Raw genomic sequence first — 19,084 nt, 5'->3', positions numbered from 1 at the left:
CAAGCTGAGCTGAAGCCCTCACCACATAAATGCTTTTTTACTGAGTTAACGTGCATGTAACTTGTAGGTCCTTTTCAGCTTCCATTACTTCCTTGTCCTTCTCCAAGATATCTGCCACCTCCTGTCTCACTAATTCTCTGGTCCAGCTTCTCTTTTTCACCCCATCTTTTTAACTACCACTTTGCAGTTAAGCCAATCAAACTCCCTCCTGCTTCTTAGCCACACTTAGCTGCACAGATACCAGAAATATAAAGGATGGATGCTGAGTAAGGCAAGACACCTAGAAGAGGGGAAATCACGTGGTAAAGGACAAGACTTATGGGACAGGTTGCTTTCTCACATTGTAATTGTTTGACAATACTAGACTCAAGTTTTATGTATGTTGCTAAAGAGCCTACTCAACAGCAGAAGCCTGATTTTTTGTTTGTTTCTAAGTACAGGATGCTAAAAAAGGTTCTATACTATACTTGCAGTTTTTTCCATCAGTGTTGAGAAAATAAACACATTTATCTTATATACTGAAGACTTTATGTTAATCAAAGTCTGCAGATCATCTGTTGCGGGGTGGTTTTTTTTATTTAAGGAAGATTCCGCCACTGCCAAGGAAACTGGGACAAAACAAGTAAGTGCAGCTATACATGGCTAACACTTTTTTAATTGATCCATCCATTTTTTTTATAAGGATTTAAAAGGTTAATAAGAGGAGAAGTTGTAAAGCCAGATCTCTTTAGGTACCTACATGCTACTCACCAGCATGCGTACATGGAAAGATTATGCAATAAAGCATTTCTCGCAGAAACCCCCTGCTATTTTTTTTATAGCATTAATACCGCTGTAAATTGATTCCAGTTTTGGTCCCTTGTAAGCCAGGGCCCTGGGAATATTGTCCCGCCAGTCCCGCCTCCTCCTAGCCCTGCTATTAATCATGACTTGCCTGTCTTGAAATCTCCCACGGTTTGGTCACAGCTCCAAGGTCACAGGCTGTCATTAGCATTGATCTGAAAAACAGAAATGAACAATACAAGCTGAATCAACCTTTGTTGGCGTTCTAAACAACTCTGCGCTGGATGCATAAATAAATAATACATATGTAAAATGTCAGCCCTGGCACCTTCTTTTCCTCCAGAAAAGAATGACATGTTCGAAATCTCAGCCATCAGCATGGCTTTTACATCACAATTGTGCCTAGGAAGCCTAATGTGTTGTAGGTCATCAGACGATGAATTTTGGTCTTGTGCATTTCACACTAGAAAAGAAATGGTATTGCAAGGGAGCAACTGCTAATTTCACAATACTTCTAACACTACTTACATTAATACCTATAATGTACCAGAAAGCATGTGCTTCACATGATATAAGTAAGGGTATTATTACATAATAACACCTGCAAACTGGATTAATTTATATGCCTATTTGTAAGTGACTGCTGTAGCAAGAGAACCTATAATCACAGGAGGCATCCCAGACACTGTTTAAGCAGTTTCTACTGCTTATCCACAATAAAAATTTAAGATTTACTATGAGCGATACTGTTCCGCTGTAGTTTAATACCTAGCTACAACCATGTTTTATATGCATTAGGAGAAAGAAACCATTCAGCTGTAGAAAGCGTTTATGTACAGTACATGATGCAGATAAAAGTCTAAGAAAGTTTAAATGAAGAACAAGGGCACTGAAAATGAAGCATCAAATATATTGCCTGAATCTAAAATTAGGAATGGGTGAAATGATATGGAAAATAGAAAATGGCCAATATTTTGGTGAACAGACCAAAAGGAAACAGAATTTTAATGAAATTTCAGATAAAACGAGACATAATCAGGCATGCATGTGCAAATGCATACATTTTATTGTCTCAGAAGCGTGGTGTACTCAAACCACCCACAATGTCTGAGGTTTTCAATAGGATTCATGCTCAGCTCATTCTTGAGTACTGGAAGAGCACCGTGTATCTGCAAATGCCCAGGTACAGACTAGAAGAGCAGAGGGAAGCATGGCCAGTGAAAAAAAACAGCTGAGAGGAGGAGGGAATGGGGAAACAGACAAGAAAGATCTTTGTGTCCTCAGACAGAATACTGATGCTTTCAGGAGAAAGAGCCGAAAAGGCTGAGTGGTAACTGGTGATGCTGGGAGGAAGGGAAGAAAACATGACAGAGTGTGAAGGCAGAAATAGGAATAGAGAAGGTGAGGTCACACTGATTACATCCCTGCTGTTTTGTAGTGTTTAGAAATCATACCATATATTTCATATCATGGATCATATTTTTAAAACAAGCTACTTTCTCATGTTACCTTAAGTCTTCGCTCCATGATATATGAAACACATATAGCTACACTTTGAAATAACCAGAAAGCATGAAATAGTAGGGCTCACCGAAATATTTCTCGGTGGTTTTTTATATTCCAATCATAACCACCTTTACTGACAAGATCAAAAAACTCGGTCCTTCTCCTGAAACAAAACAGAATATCAGAGATGGAAACAAGACACTTACAGGGCAGCACTGCAGTAGAAACACAGTTCTCTGGATGATATGAAATCATTGCACCTCATGTATTATTGTTAAAGTCATTACACTGACAGTCCATTTAAGCGAAACATACTAATTTCTGAACACGTTCTATAAATGTCTGTTATCAATGTCAGAGTTGCCTAGTAAAAGCAATATTATATTTATGGTCTCTGCAGATAAGGAAATAAATGGTACCAAAATGTTCAGTCTTCCATGGAAGCATGAAATGTTCAACTACAGCAATAGACAGACAGACAATAGGAACACTCCTGAAATATATATACTCTTCTCTTTACTTGTCCTTGCAAAATGTTTTTTACTTCTGCATCCTGAAGGGTTTTTCAGAGACATGCAATTCCTGTTATTTCCAGCACACAGAACAGAGATACAGGAGCTGCAGATGTCTCCAGTTAGTAGTTCTTACTGACTAGAAACTCAGTCTCCCTGCTTGGTCCCATCTTTGTCTTCTGGAATATCTTGCCTATGTCCTCAAAGATAGACAAAACATAAGTCAAAACATGCTAATGCTTGTTTGGTGCCTTTAAGTTCCAACATTCTGACTCATTACAGTCTGTAATTTTTTATAGCACTGCAAATCCAAGTGGCTCTTATTGCACACAGTGTGACTACAATACAAAACAGATCCTGTCCCAGATATAGCAGAAGTTGAGGTACAAAAATATGGAGCAACTTGCCCAGAGTGACACAACGTATTAGCATCAAAGGTAGAAAACAAATACCTATGTTCTGAGTGACAGTCCAGTGCCCCAACTTACAGGAGACTGTGCTATCTCTTTGTCAAGTGGAAATGTAGCTAGATTCCCCAACAGGAGAGAGTTTGCAAAGTCTTTTATTTTCCACGTTTACTTCAGCTAGACTGAAATTTTGAACGGCAATTATTAAAAGCACAGTCTGATGGCAGCCAGTGTAGGTTTTACACACGAGGAGATGCACACTTCCAGAAACATTGACCTTGATCAATGGACAGAATTTTACATAAGGCACGTTGCATTATTCTGGTCCCTGGCATGCATTATATGACCAGTCACTCCTACTACAGGGTCTTTCTATAATGGATTTCATGACAGCCACTAGAACAGGGAGCTACATGATAAGGACTATGTGACGATATCTAATCCCTTATGTTTTGCAAAATAAGATATAAAAGAGTTCCATGTTACAAAATTTGCGAGGACAATGCAAAGCCACACATGCAGAAAACAAAATTCAGTTCTCTCACACAAAGTCATAGTATCATGGCCCCAGTGGAAATAAATATTGCAATGATTAAAATTTTAGTGGCCAAGACTAGTTGGCACATAAACCTTAAACCAGTCTACTCCTGAGCAGATCATCAACAACTACATACTCTATTAAGACAGTGAGCAGTAGAATTTTGCATCCTGTATTTCAGTGGCCAGTCTAACAATGTCAACTTGGGTAATGATTTCATTTTGAAGTACTGGATATTCTGGGCAATTTATATGCTACTGGACAAAAAATAGGCAAGAATGTTTAAAGCTGAAAGCTCAGGAACATTACATCCCAGAAACCTCAAACATTCAAATTTAAAGAATAGACAATCCATAAGCAGTAACTGAAAATGTGAGTTTCAAGGCCTTGTGTTAAACTGGGAACTTTACAATAAGAATTTTCTTTGAAATCCATTTAAATGGATGCAGAAGTAGTAGTCCAACCCCACAGAGGAGTCAACCTGAGGAAAGCAGCCATGAATAAGGAAACAACTTAGACTTTCCTACTGGTTGTTTATGCATGGCATCCAAAACGAAGAGGTTTCCTATTATTAAGAAAATATGCCAGGTTTTCAGAAATAAAGAGAATGATAACGATTTGCAATGTCTTTGAGTAACATTGATTCTGGTTGTATTTTGCCTGAAGGGAAAGTTGTTTTCCTATATATAGCAAACCCAGTTGCTCTACAGCCCAGTGGCTCAAGACCTCATTTGAGTGAATTTCCATAAACTTCATTTTGGTTCCATGCTTTTGCTTGTTGTATTATCTACAAGGATAATTATCTAGAATTATCTACTAGAATCAAGTATATTTTCCATCTGATCTTTCACTGAAAGGCATCTTTTTGTTTGTTTGTAGAAAGGTAGTACTTTGAGAAGCTCATAAAGCCTTGCTCTGCCTGGAGTTTTGTTGCTGTTTTGCTAGCCAGACTTTGCGATCATTAGGCTTAGGTGTTCTAAGAATACCAATATGAGAATTTCCTTCTCTACAAAAATGTCAAAGATACAGCAAACTGAAAAAAACCAAGATTGGTACTTGGGCAGAAACATCTGTTCACATATGGTGGCTTTAAGTAGTGTAAACCATTAACATTTCCAGGGAGTGATTTTCAGGCACTTTTGGAAGGAAAGTAGCATAACAACTACCTGATTAATGAATCAAAATAACACAAGAGGAAAAGGTAACTTTGTGGAACTCTGAGTAAATAGGCCTGTCCTAGTCTCAGCTGGAATATATTTAATTTTCTTCCTAGTAGCTGCTGCATTTTGGATTTAGTGTGAGAATAATGTTGATAACACATATTGTTTTAGTTGTTGCTAAGTAATGCTTATATTAAGTCACAGACTTTTTCAGCTTCCCATAGAAGCTGAGCATGAGCATAGACAGGACAAGCTGGCCAAAGGAATATTCCATACCATAAACATCATGCTCAGTATATAAATGGAGGTTGGCCGGGGGTCAGAAATCCACAATCGCTGCTTGGGACGAGCTGGGCAATCGATCATAGGGTGGTGAGAGCAACTTGTGTTGTATCACTTTATTTTGTACATTTTTACCATTTTTTTCCCCTCTTCTGTTACTGTTCTATTAAACTGTGTTTATCTCAACCCATGAGGTTTTTTTTTTTCGTTTTTCTCCCTCTTGTCCCTACCCTCCAGGGGGGTGGGGGGACAGGGGGTGAGCAAATGGCTGCATGCTAGAAGTTTTCTGATTCATGCAGCACATAAAAATCAATTATGCAAGCAAGGAAAAGTAATCTTGAAGTCCAGCTGATGTCCCTTTTTGGACATTATTTCTCTGTAGTAAAACTAGAAAGACAATTTGACTGTGTAGTTTTTCAAACTAAGGCAGACAGGGAAGAGAGCTCCATCGTGTCTGGATCTGGACTGGGTTCCTTCCCAAGGCACTGCCGTGGGCCCTCTCCGGCTCTTCCAGGGAATGCAGGATCCAGGCCAGGGGGAGCAGATGGGGCTGTGCCAGAGCAGCTGCCCTCTCAGCCCCTGCCACTCATCTTTTCCTTGACAGCACAAAACATTTCTGCAGCACTTGTTATTTGTGGTGAGACAGGAGAACCCATACTGACACATCCCTGTGGCCCTTGTATCTCATTTAAAGCTGTCAGCAAATTCCCCTGTCATACCAGCCCCCCTGGATAACAAGCGATCCTAAGAGACAGCTTCAAAAAGCATATACTTAAACGGGTTTATTTGTCCTGCTTAGGATATTCATGTCGGCAAGCAGAAATTTCTTCATGGACTAATGTTTAGAAGTTATTTACAATAGAACTATTCACTAACATCCTTTCTTAATGCAACTTCTCTGAGCACAGACTTGCAGGAAAAAAATAATATCAATGTGTCCGCTGCCAGTACTGTTTAGAAACAGCCCTTGGCACAGTAACCTAATACTGAGAAAAAAAGACAAAGCAAACATTGCAGCATCCCAGTTAGTATTTTTAAAAATCAACAGTTAAAGATACAACGTTGATACGGATAGTTGAACAATTTCAGGGTAAAGACTGCCTGAAGTTTTCTGGAAACCTGGTTTGGTATCAAGCATCAGCACAAAGGACGGGTGGAATCCAGGTATACCACCCTAAGAAAAACATTACTAAATGCCACCCAGCACTTTACAGGATAGGATGCTAATGGACAAACAAAAATTCCTAAGGATGAATTATTGCCAAGACTGGGAAGGTGGTACACTGAAACTGCACATCCAACAGTACTTCTCCCTGTAAGTCAGCCACAGGCACGTGCCAGAGCGGGGGATGTCAAAGTGCAATGTGATGGTGACACCGCAACTCCAACTACACACATGCTCCCACACATTCTCACTGGGAAGAGCTTGGTAATGATTAACGGTATTTGAAAAACATAAAATAGCACCAACTATTTAACAGTCTATTTACAGATTTGATTTGCAAACAAGGAAAAGGAAGAAACTTGGATGAGAGATATCCTATTATACTTCTCTCAAATTAAGCTTTTTAAGACCTGTTCTCATATGATGCAAATTGACAGTTTGTCTTCAAAGCAGCAATCCGTATGCTTCCATTACCTCTGCAACTGGGTCTGTAACTAAATATATTATTTCTTAATATACATGTTTAGACACTCTGAAATGGTGGAAAAGAATTCTGAAATGTCATTGACTTCCTATATGCCTGAAGAAATAATCACGGAAGGGACAGAAGAATTACAGGACTGAGCTGTAATCGATTCCTGGGATTGCTGTGAAGTATAAGCCTAGGACTTCACTTGCGTTTTGTTGATACAGACATGTTACACATTAAATCAAAACTTACTTGGACACTTGAGATATTTATATTAGCCTAAGATATACTAAGTATTAGACTAAATCTCTTCAACCACAGCTAAACACTAATTTCTCATATTATATATCCTTATTGGTATTTAATAGGTCATTAGAGTAAGTTCTTCGAATTTTCATTTGTCAAATACAAGAAATGCCAATACTTACTCAAAATACAGAGTGAGGTCTGTTGCCAATATCGATTGCTTTAGAAGCTGCATAAGGTCACTGTAGTCCTTAGAGGACAAGTTAGCAAAGATGTTGTGACCCTATAATGAAAGAGATAAAAGAGGTAAAGGGCTAGCAATCAATACAGGTTTTTAAAAGGTTTTCTAACTCTTTAGTCTACCGTTTCCCCTAACAGAGGCCTTTTCTGATTCATGGCAAAACTACAACAAAATAATGTTAATACTGCTGAGATTACATTGGGCTGGAAGAGTTGACGATTGTAATCAAGCACCTGGGAGGTTTTTCTAAACTCTGCTGAAATTACAGCCTCTTGAGGAAAGATTTACTCTTTGCTCTGACCCTGCACAGACTCAGTTTATGGGGAAAAACTATGGATACATCTCAATCTTTCTTCTTATTAAATGTTTTGGGGAGCTGTGCATTGCAGCTTTTGAGTTGCGCTCCTAATAGATTTATCTGTGCTGCTGCTTGCAGGCACACAAACTGCTGTTAGAGCAGTCAAAGACACTAAATCAGTTTTTCATTCAAAACAGTCCATTTGCTCACTCTGCCTGTTACTGCGTTGTCTTACAGTGTATACAAGCATTCCCTATGCCGGCTAAAGAATCGCAACTTTAGGCGGTTTAAATGCTCTTTGTCAGCCCAACAGGCTACTTTTTAAGGGATCATGGATTAAGAATTTGAAAGGTGCTCCATAGCCAGAATGGAAGGAAACAAATTATTTAATATTGCTATTTGAGAGCAGGAAGGTCCTTTTGTAACTGAATTTCTGAAAACTAAGAGGGATAGAGATCCTATAATTTCTCTACGAAATCCTAGAGAAAATAATGAGACAGAAATAAAATTAATGGAAAATTTTAAATGTAAGCTTAAGAAGTGGTCTTTGTGACATTAGTCACATATAACTAAATTAACATCAATAAAAGGACTAAGGTGGTTGTTTTTTTCTTCCTAATCACCTATAGAAATAGTGAGGTTCTTGCTAAACAGAGTCTTATTTTGCTGGTATGTAGCACTATAATGCACACATTCAGTATGCACTGCCATCTACTGCTTAGGAAGATTAAAATGCCCTTAAAAACAAGAATTTTCTAGCAAAAGGATTGCTATAACCATGATGGTCTGAGGATATAGACAAGATAAGGTCTGGAAGTAGAGATGGTATTTTTTTACTAGATCAGCTAATTGTTGGTCTAAAAAAAAATAATTTGCCATGCATAAAAGATGGTCTTCTCTGTGACAATGAAATGGTTATTTCTTTTCAGCTAAATATTGAGAAGGATTTGAGAATCTAAAGCTTATTTATGAAAAATAATTTTAAAACCAAAGTACTCAGAAGAAAATAAAGCAAAATGTATCACGAAAATAGCAGCTCTTACAACATGGGTAATTTCCCAAGTTGTCTGTTATGCTATAATATCTGTTGCCTTTCTGACCTGTTTCATGGTGCATAAAACCATGCCACTACAAAGCTGAAGATCACTTATATTGAGGTTAGCACGTCAAGAGTAAAGGATACATAGCTCCTTTGTCTAATGTGATAAAAATATATCCTGTTTTATGTATATAAAAACATACACTATGTTTCATTCTAGATAGCAAAGATAGACCGGAGTATCAACATCAGTGGATAGGATACAATCTAATTTCAGTTTATGTGAGAGAGGAGACCAACTGCTCAACTGGTGAAAGTTGGTGTATCTTTAAGTAGATTGGAGAATCCAAATCTGCATTTATTCTAAACTAAGGGGTGTTGTGTTCCATTAGCAACAGCGTCTATTAGATAAAAATCCCATAGGATTAATTTTCTGGTCTAGAATTGAGGACCTGGAGAAGAAGCTGCCTGAATGATCAAAGAGGAGGACTTGCATTTCAAATATTATTTTACATCTCTGAAAGAAGCTCCAATAGATTCCAAGGAAAAAAAAAAGGGTTTTTTTGTGTGAATTCCTTAATTTTTTTAAGCTGGAAAAGATAAATAAAAGCATCTAGACTGACATGACTTATAAACTTTCACAGAGTGGTCCATGCCTTGGGCCTGTCTTCAGAGACATTCAGTTATGATGAAGATTTCAGGAACTAGAGAAATCACTTTCCCAGGAAAGCTTGTTCCAGAGGTTGAACAGTCTCATTGGTTTAGGAAAAAAAAAACAAACAAAACAAAACCACACCAAAAACCCTTCCTTTTTTCCTAATCTGAACCAGTCAAACTTTCAAATGCTGCTTTTTCTTACGCCTTTTTCTTGGTAATGTAGAGAACCATTTAATTCCTAGTATCTTTTAGATAAGCTAGGCTAGGCAGGTTGAGCTGTTTAAATCTCATGCTGGTGCTCTCCTTTCCTATGTCTACTTTTTTAATATAATGTTGAGAAACTGAACACTAATGCCACAGTCTCATGACTAATCTCTGACACTGTACACAGAGGTAAAGCCATCACCCTGTTCCCATTTGTTTGTGATTGCGGGACATTCCCAGATGCTCTTCAAAAGTTACTACAGATCAGCATATGGTCTCCAGTTGTGCTGCATGACCAACATTTTTGTTTTTATATATGCTGAATGCATTTTCTAACAACCTATCTGTGTAAATCAAGAAAAGACATCCATTGTTTTGTAAGGATTGCGTGTCCACCCTTCTGCTTCTCTCACTTACTACACATCTCTGGGGCAGTGCACACTGCATACTGTTGCACCTAAGATATTCCAGGCAAGAACTATGTCTTTAAATGTAACTGCAAAGCAGCTAGTATACTTTGGACAGCACAATATTACTGATATTAATTTAAAAAAAAAAAATTAAAAAATTATGCAAAGCCATCATAAAAAGACTGATTACACAAAGACTGTCAAAGAAATTGAATTGGTCCACTAAAGGATGACTGATACTCTGAACACAACACCTGTGGGGAAAGCTAAGAGCTTGTTTCGCCTACCTATAAACCACCGAGCAGGATATATGTAAGAAGACTGAGAAAAGCTGACAATATGATTAGGATATGTTCTCCTTGCCCTTAGCTGATTGAGACAAATATAATCTCTGGGCTCTATGATCAGCATTTGTAGTTGTTTAATTTTGTGCTAGTTGTGACCTTTGTGGTAACCAATAAATAATTCCTCAAGGAGAGGGCATTAAAAAGGTACTGTGTGTGGTATTTCCTTTCTCCGGCTGAAACTGCCCAACAGTTTACAGTGAGATTAATAGTAATGCTTTTGTACCTCACTTTGGAGAATCATGACAGCATGATTGAAATGGTGGTGCTCCAAGGTAGCAGAGGTGCCGTAGAGCTGAGCTAAGGCTGATCCGCTCCTGAAACAGAACACGGGGAGTCAACAAATACTGCTCGTCTGCTTACAAAGCAAGTTTCAGAGACAATTTAATAATGAAAGCATGTAGCCACACTCTCCCTCTCCATTTCAGCAACCACACTTGAGATATCTGACAAGATCAAAATACAAATTTAAAGCCAGATACAAGGTATTTATGCTCCAGACCTTGCTAAATATCATCAGCTGATGAAAGATTTTCCTGGAACTACATGAAATTTTGTAATGCAACTTTTAAAGCGCCTCAGTGGTGCGACAGCACGGGCACACCACTGTGCAGTAAAGACAAACAGTAACATCCTTGAGCTGGGACCGGCTGTTCTGCTACTAATTCTTAATAGATATAACCACACTGGCTTACAATGGGTGATTACAAACCCTTTCAAAAAAAGCAAACAAAACACAACCACAAAAAAACAACTGCAAATGCAGTGAGGTTCTGTCTGTATGTAAAACCATGCACTTAAAAAAATACCAAAGTGAACAAAAAACCCACAAGTGACAGCACTGAACATAAAAGTAAATTTTAGCATTTCTTTAGAATGTATTTTCTCATCATGTTTATTGTCTAATACAAAATTACCTTCAAAATACACAGAGCAGGTGGGTTTTCCAAGTTTAAAGAATAAAAAAATCTATGGAATACAATTATAAATTGCTCATCATTGGGAGGTGCAGAGAATGGGACTGGATTGTCAGAATAGTTACTGTTCACCATTACTTCACGTCTGGGACCCAGCCTAAAGCGACAAGATGGGTTTTCTTTCCAAAGACATGAGAATAAGAGATTATGCTAGAAACAAACAGAAAGAGTCTCCTAGGAGCATATACTATAAAACTGCACCATACTGATATTTAATTATCAGAAGCAGCTATATTAGAGAGAAGGATGTCCAGGAAGCATCATCCCTAGAGAATATGGTGTTGAGATATATAACAGAGCCATTTCAGACAACTGTGATATTGCCTCCATCATATACCTCTTGAACTTTTGTCACACAGAACAGCAGTATTGAACACTGAAGATAAAATAGGAAAATGTGATGCTTAAATTTATAACTCAGGTTAGAGAAATAAATCATAGCTGCTGTTATGAAAACTACAGCTTCTGGTTTCAGGGATGTTTTATACATGTGTGGCAATGTTTGTCTTTTGTTAAATGTCTTCAGCAATTTCTTTATGGAGTCGTAAAATGGTAGCCTCCTCTTTGTACTCCGTTGTCAAACAACAAGTATAAGTGATAGCAGTCTAATACAGAAAGCGCTACCTTTAAACTCAGCCATCCCTCTGCACAAGAGATTGTTGCGTACTGTTACACTGGAGAAATGCTTAACTTAATCAGAGCCTAAAACGGTCAAGATGTAAATCTTAGGTCTCATTTTTGTAAATTAGGAAGATAAACGTCAGTCAGCTGAGCTTCCTTCCCATCTGTCTCCTCTTTTTTGATTCTTTTCAAGACTCAGCTGCAAAAAGGCATCTAGCAGTGCTTGGTAACCTTTGCACCATAAGCTCTGTCTTTTGAGCACTGCAATTGATTTTCCTTGCTATGGTGATTGAAGATCCAGACAGTGTCATTGTTTCATTGAGACTGTGCAGCAACACCAATAGCTCAGGAAATGGCAGCTTAGCAAATATCAGAAACATCAGTTTGAATGACGTTCACTGAGGCAACTCACCCCCAGAAATGCAGCAGCCCCCATGCACTGTGCATACACACATTGCAGCATAGTATTTCTGCAAAAGGTAGGACAAAACAGGCTAATGCAGGATCTCTGTCTTTCAAATACTTTTGGACAACCACCTAACCATTTCCCATCACGCTGGAGGATTAGCAGTAATGCAGAACAGACAAAGCTGCAAACGCATGCTGGGATTTGCAGGACAAGAGAGCCTTGTGGTCTCATATTCTGACTGTAGAGGACCTGGCGAGTTAAGAAAACAACACGGGATTTGGAGGAGTCTCCGTGTGTGTGACAGCTTTATTTCACAGCTTGGGACAGGATGCTGTCAGGCAACATTTCCTGTTGTCCCCCCCCTATTCTCAGGGAACACAGATTTTGGAAAGAATTTGACCTTAGTCAAGAGAGTTCCCTTACCACCACAGTAAGAAGAAATACCCTCAAACAGTCCACAAACCTGCTTCTACCTCACTGTGTCTGAGGGCAGCAGCCTGGATAATTCAGGGCTGCTGAATCAGGTCCTAAGCACTTTGAATAGAATAAAATTCATTTTTAGAATTGAAAAGGGTCTGGAGAGCAAGATTTCACATAGGTTATGTAAGAATCTGCCTTTGAAATCCAGCTTCGTGTTCTGGTGGGTACTGACCGCTGCAGAAGGCAGCCAGCCCACCCCTGCACACTGCAGCCTGTCTCCGAACAGACTCTGTGTGCCCTGGCATGTGGGGCAGGTCAGGGAGAAGGCATTTCGTCACGCCAGGGACCCTGCGTCCTCCACAGCTGACAGGTATGTGGTGAGGGAACTGCTCCAGCCACCCACTGCGGATGTTACGCATCAGAGCTCCAGCATGAGGGCAATAGTTTCATACTTCATAGGATAGGAGTTACTTTATGTATGCTTGCCTATACTGATGTGAAACCATGATTTCAGTTTTACCTATTTTCTTTTCTTAATGCTTGAACAAGGTTTTGCTTAACTTCATGCATTCCAGCTAGCAAGAACAACCCAGATAGACAGTTGTAGTGTTTCCTGGGTTGAATACCAGAATCGGCAATACCTGAACCTGAAAAGAACATCAAGTTTTGTCATCATGTTTCAATATGCGGTGTCAGTTCACAAGGGGTAACCCAATCAACAGCCTGATACAAAGGACAAGCCAGCAATTACCCAAAAGAACAGAGAATGATAAAGATGGATAGTCCCTCACTACATGCAAGAATGAGAATGTTTGGCCTTGGCCTAGGAGGACTGAAATTAATGCTTCATTCTTTTTCCTGGTCACCTTTTGCTCTTCTGTGGAAGAAAAACAAATTAAAGTAATAAGAATTAGAAAACTTACTTGGCTTGGAAGGCATTGTTGGTTCCCCTGTGGTCAAGGTCATGACATAAGCATCCCACAATCAAAGCTAAAATTTCAATTTCAGTCAGAATCTCCTGAAATCCTGCAGTCTGAGAGCAGAAAAAAAAATAGCAGCTGTAACTATCAGTAGCAAAAGGGATAAGTAATGTTAGTCCATCGAGCAACAGTCAACTTTGTTTTGCTACCATGAAAGTTTCAGTAAGGAGAGATAAATGTTTTATTGTAATATTATATTCCCTGCTGTACGTTACATGGTTAGCAGAATAGATAATGTCCTCGGAGTGATCTGTTACTATCTCCCTGTTGCATTTCCAGCCTGCCATTTCTCCACTACCCAGAAGGCACCACAGGCAAAAATTGCTGAAAATAAACACCAATAACTACACACTAAGACAGGAACTGGAATTTCATATCAGAGAAATACAAAACAAAATTGATTCCATTTTGAAATTATTGTTCAGAGAACTACTTAGACAGATTTCTTCAATCCTGAAGTGACCATCCTAGTCAATGCCTACTGACAGAGATAGCCAAGATGTTAAATCAAAAGACCTACAAAAGAAGCCAGCTAAAATATACTCTATGGAACTATTAGGAACTATGAAGAGATATGTTATCTGGGACACATGAAATGAAGCAGCATGTTTTAAAGAGGAAATGTCTCAAATGGCATATTTCTTCTGCAGGTACCCGCTTGAATTTGGGAACAAATTTTGAAAACTGATGTACTGAAATTCCCCATGAGCCACTCAGACCATATACACCCCATGTGAACAGGGGAGATGACCCTAGAAACATCTTTTTGCCACTATACTTTTCCTCATGGATACTTGCCATAGCAGTTTTCCTGCCTTGAACGGCCTCATGTCAGAAAAGAAGTACTACTGTTACTGCTAACCTCAGGCATCCTGAGCAGATCCTGCCTGGAGAGGTGCTGGAGCTTGTGTGGGACACAACCTCTCCTCTTACCCATGGAAGAAACAACCTGGTTCTTCAACTCTTCAGAAGCATAAATGCCTGCAAAAATGACTGGCTGAGCTGGAAAATCATAACACTTGTCTTTCCACAGTGCCAGTCTCTAACAACACTCCTCAATTAGCCACACAATCTAATTAGTATGAAAGGAAACTATATAAAAAGAATATAATACACATTTATATTGGAGGACCAAACCAAGGCTGAACACTAACAGTGTTTAAAAAATCCTGAGTTCCATTGATTTTCAATGGGCCATAATTTCACCCACTGGCAAGAAGAGGGTTAAGGGATACAAAGACAGTGAATATCAGTGGGAACTGATGTCCTTAACTGGTAGGAACTTACAGGCCACTCAGAAGTGCCAGTCAATTGCTGCAATACCACCTGAAAACTCTGCTATACGCCCTGAAGACCACAAATTCTATTTAAATAAATGCACATTCAAATCCAAATAGCCTCTGTTTTCATAGTCTGAAATGTGGCTGCAGTTAATATTTAGGTAGTACAGGGAGCTCCCGCAGATGCTCAGGAATGCACTGAGGAAGTGTAGGACTTGCTATGAAAGCTTTATAATTGTGCTTAAAGTTTAAATATCAGAAAAGATGACCAAATATGAGGCAAAAAGATTCCTTTTGTACAGAATCCACTGGTGTACAGAGTAACTTGGATATTATGAAAGCGATCCTTCTGATTCCTACTGGCACCGCTTTTTTAGTTTCAGTAAAAGGCAGCCAGGCAGAGGAAATTCTCTAAAAAAAAGAGTGTTTTGTCTTTTTATTTTTTGAACATTGCTCTTATGACAAATAATAATCAAAGTCTATTTTTAAAAAAGGGATTAAAAAACAGGTGTGTAACTGACAACATGCCATGTGTCAAGTTTCAATCTAGAGAAAACATTCATGGTCAAGTTAAAACAACTTGAAGTGGAAGTTTTATAATATAAAATTGATGCTGTAGTAAATATTCTTAAGCATAACACAAGCTTTGATTAAACTCAAGGATTCAAGCTGTATTGCAAATGCAAGAAAGCCGATTAAGGAATTTATTAACAGGAGCAATATCTCAAAAATAAATACAACATTTTATTTAATCAAAAGTCTTGTAATCAAATATATGAGAGAAATATAGCTTATTTCACTTAATAAAAACCCATTTCATTTAAAACAATGTTACAGTAAGGGGATATCTGCTTTGAACATAACGCAAGAAAACAGGATTACATTTCCCCATTTTTTTTAATTTACACAGAGAGAAAAAATACATGGCTATAGACGATGGTGCAGTAAAATTTATTTTCACCAGAAAAGGAATGACCCATAACTCATGAGTGGCAGAGTCTCCAGTGAGTTATGGAGGTCATTCTTTCATGTGAGGAAATGAATTGCATTCATTATACCTTGTCCCACATTTATATGTTTTGTTATTAGCGTACCAGATGGGATTTTAATTTTGTATTGCTTACTTGTTCATTTTTACTTTTTGAAATAAGTATGTGAACTGTGTTAGGCAAAGGCATTGATAACGAAGCCTGGGCTTGATCCTGCGGTTTGCTCTCATGTTAGTTTGTCCCTAACTCGCAGGAGCAGTCTTGCTTCAGGTGCTTGTCTTCAGACTATTTGGGCGAGTCTGAAATACAGAAGTATGGCTTGCAGGACTGCGCTTGTAATTGTTCAGTATCTAACCAGAGAGAGAAAACACATACTTAAATATACAGGACATACCTTAGATATGCAGAAGGCTGACCCAGGAGTGAAACAACTGGTTTAACCTTTCTTGGATTTCAGTTGTTTGGCTTGTTCAACCCAGTTCAATTTTCCTTCTGCATTCAGCGGGAGCATAGCCAGGCCATTAGAGGCTACCGCATTACAGATTAGACATTTCTATGCTATGGTAAGTCCTACTTGAAAACACCCTAAAATAGACTTACTGGTTTATATTTGTGGTGCAGTCAATACTGCTGACTGTCACGGGGAAATCAGGAACAGGGTGCAATAGCTGCACAAAGCAGTGCTGGCCTTGATAATCACAGCCCCCCTCTGATGGTCAAAGAATTTTGCCCTTTCTGCAAGTGAAAAAACAAGGCACATACTATCTTGGATGGTTCCCCCAAGACAAATGCAGTCAAAGCACGCCTTGTGCTATTACTAGCCACTTGACTCCCTTTTCTGTCTTTTTTTCCACAAGATCAGTCTTCCTATATCTCTGGAAGGGAGTGCAGCCCAAGCGGATCATACACCTGAACCTATTCTGTTCTCAGCCAGCGCCACAGCCCAGTGGGGTGGGATGCATGGCGAGTCCAATGCCATGGGCACAGGCATCCAACCTGGCACATGGAATTGCTCGTTTGTTTTATTACCAGTAGTGGGGGCAATGAAACTAGCTTGGTTTAAAAATCCCAAATCACCTCTCACAGACAGTTGCATGCCTGTGCTGACAGCCCAGGTCCTGAAATTATGCTTTGAGAACCACGTTCAAAGCAGTTTATGGTCGAGGCCTCGCTGCTGGCGTGCTGCTGGCTGTTGAAGCAGCAGTGATCTGCCTTCTCCCTGCTGCCTGCCAGTGTAGGCACCGCTAGCTGAGATGGAGATGCCCGTCCACCGAAAGGACGGCCAGCCGAAAACCCGGCCTCGGAGCTCCACCTAGAGGTCCTCACGGGTGAGCTTTGAGGGGTCCTCATCCCCTGGCAGCCTTTAGCAGAAATGAATGCAATTCCCAGCTGAAAGGCGCTGCCTGACTTTGCTCTTACACCTCAGAGTAAAAAGCTTTTAATTTTTCTATAACTGAAAAAAAAAAAAAAAAGCACGTCAAGTTTCTAAAACTTTAAAAACGACCGATGCCCACACATTACACCCAGATTTCATTAGAGCTTATCAGAAAGTGCCTGCTGAAACAATGTTAATTCCGCTCAGCTGAACAGCCTCACACCCAGAAGAAGAGGTGACCTTTCTCTCTTGCTGAATGCCTCAATTTCCTTTGTCTCTCTGTCTATGGAACTTTGTTAGGCCTCTGTAAATGCTCACAGAAACTAACCCGCATTGCTGGGACAGACCTAGCACTAGACCAGTGTCTACCTGCTAGGGGATGTCACACTTTTCTTGCCTGACACACAAAGTTCTGCCACAGAAATGATGCCAAATGGAGGAGGACAGCTGGGAACCCATGCACAAGACAGCTGTGCCCCACGAATGGGAAACAGGCAACGGACTGTCACAAGTCCGTGTAACACGGCGCTGACCTGTGCTGCGAATGGCACAGGCTGTGGAGTCTCCACCTCTAAAGATGGGGTCCAGATGCTTAACCACACCGCAGAGACCAGCCAGCAATGAGAACATAAACATTCAGTCATTAAAAATGAAGGAACAAGCACGTGATATCCCAGATAAATACTTGCACAAATGCTATTAATATGAACATTTAAGGTTTACAATAGGTGACACTGGCCATTAAAACTGAACATGAAGAAAAAACGGAAAAAGTGGACTCTTATTTTTATCTGGAAATAAGGCAAACCCAAAATGTCAAGTCCAGTGGTAAGTGTTGTGTGCACACAGACAAGTTGCTTCTCTTTCGCCATATTAAGTAGAATATTAAACATCCAGGACCACCAAGGTTTTTATTGATACATTTAAAAGAATTAACTAGCCAAACATGGCTTATTTCATGCAGTAACGTTGTTGTAGGGTAGGGAGGGAGAGTGAGTTAGAGCAGCAGTACTTCCAACAGAATTTACTTGTACGCTGAGATGTGTTACTGGTACTCATGGAGATACATGTTACTAAAAACCCAGGAGTGTTACAGTGTTTAACGGAGACAAAAAATTCAGTTCGGTCACTATGTTAGAAGATAATCTTAAAATGTTCTATGGCAATACCTTCTACAGCTATTTAGATGAAGGTGCATAAGAAGGTAATAAATATCAACATAATAAATACTTCTGGGATTCTAATCTTCCTTGTTTTTATACTTACCAATTTAAGAGTCTGAAATAAATATCAAATCAAAGAGTTCCAAAAGCAAAAAATTTTTGTAAGATCGAGATCTATAATAACAAGCTCACTCCAAGACTGCCATCTGTTTTCAGTCACTTTAATGTGCCTGTGATATCACTGTCACTAAAACACTATAAGGTTTTGCCAAATATGTGTCGCCTTAAGTAGAGTAACCTAATTCCGCGTGCATTTCTATTGGAAATGAATGAGTATTATAATAACTAGAAAAGAAATGAAGTGTTGGACAATGTTTAGACGTGTAAGGTAACGTAGCGGTAAAAGCTCTTATGGAATTGTGTCTATAGCTGGATACTTACAGTTAACATGGCAAACATTAGCTGGCAGACGTTGAAAGCATGCCTCCAGTTGTGATACAAAACCATTCGATAATTCTTCCTAACCGTCAAAAGCCACCGACACAGCGTCTGAAATGAAAAGTACAAATTCTATCTGGGCTACTAAATGCGTACAAATGGACAGAGCAG

General features: G+C 39.2%; 1 protein-coding gene across 1 annotated transcript in view; it reads right to left on the bottom strand.

Moving 5' to 3' along the window:
* LOC104294937 (tetratricopeptide repeat protein 30A-like) overlaps positions 1-19,084 on the bottom strand; it is a 72,014-nt gene that overhangs the window by 26,429 nt on the left and 26,501 nt on the right. Inside the window, exons 5-8 of the mRNA XM_009894630.1 lie at positions 18,917-19,024; positions 7,251-7,351; positions 2,375-2,452; positions 935-998 (exon numbers count right to left, since the gene is read on the bottom strand). Of these exons, the coding sequence (XP_009892932.1) occupies positions 935-998; positions 2,375-2,452; positions 7,251-7,351; positions 18,917-19,024 (351 nt within the window). The remainder of the gene's footprint in view (positions 1-934; positions 999-2,374; positions 2,453-7,250; positions 7,352-18,916; positions 19,025-19,084) is intronic.

This window comes from Charadrius vociferus, unplaced genomic scaffold (genome assembly GCF_000708025.1).
Source record: "Charadrius vociferus isolate BGI_N301 unplaced genomic scaffold, ASM70802v2 scaffold161, whole genome shotgun sequence".
NCBI classification, from domain to species: domain Eukaryota; kingdom Metazoa; phylum Chordata; class Aves; order Charadriiformes; family Charadriidae; genus Charadrius; species Charadrius vociferus.
The sequence above is the reverse complement of the archived record's forward strand: the minus strand, read 5'-3'. Positions and strand labels throughout refer to the sequence as shown.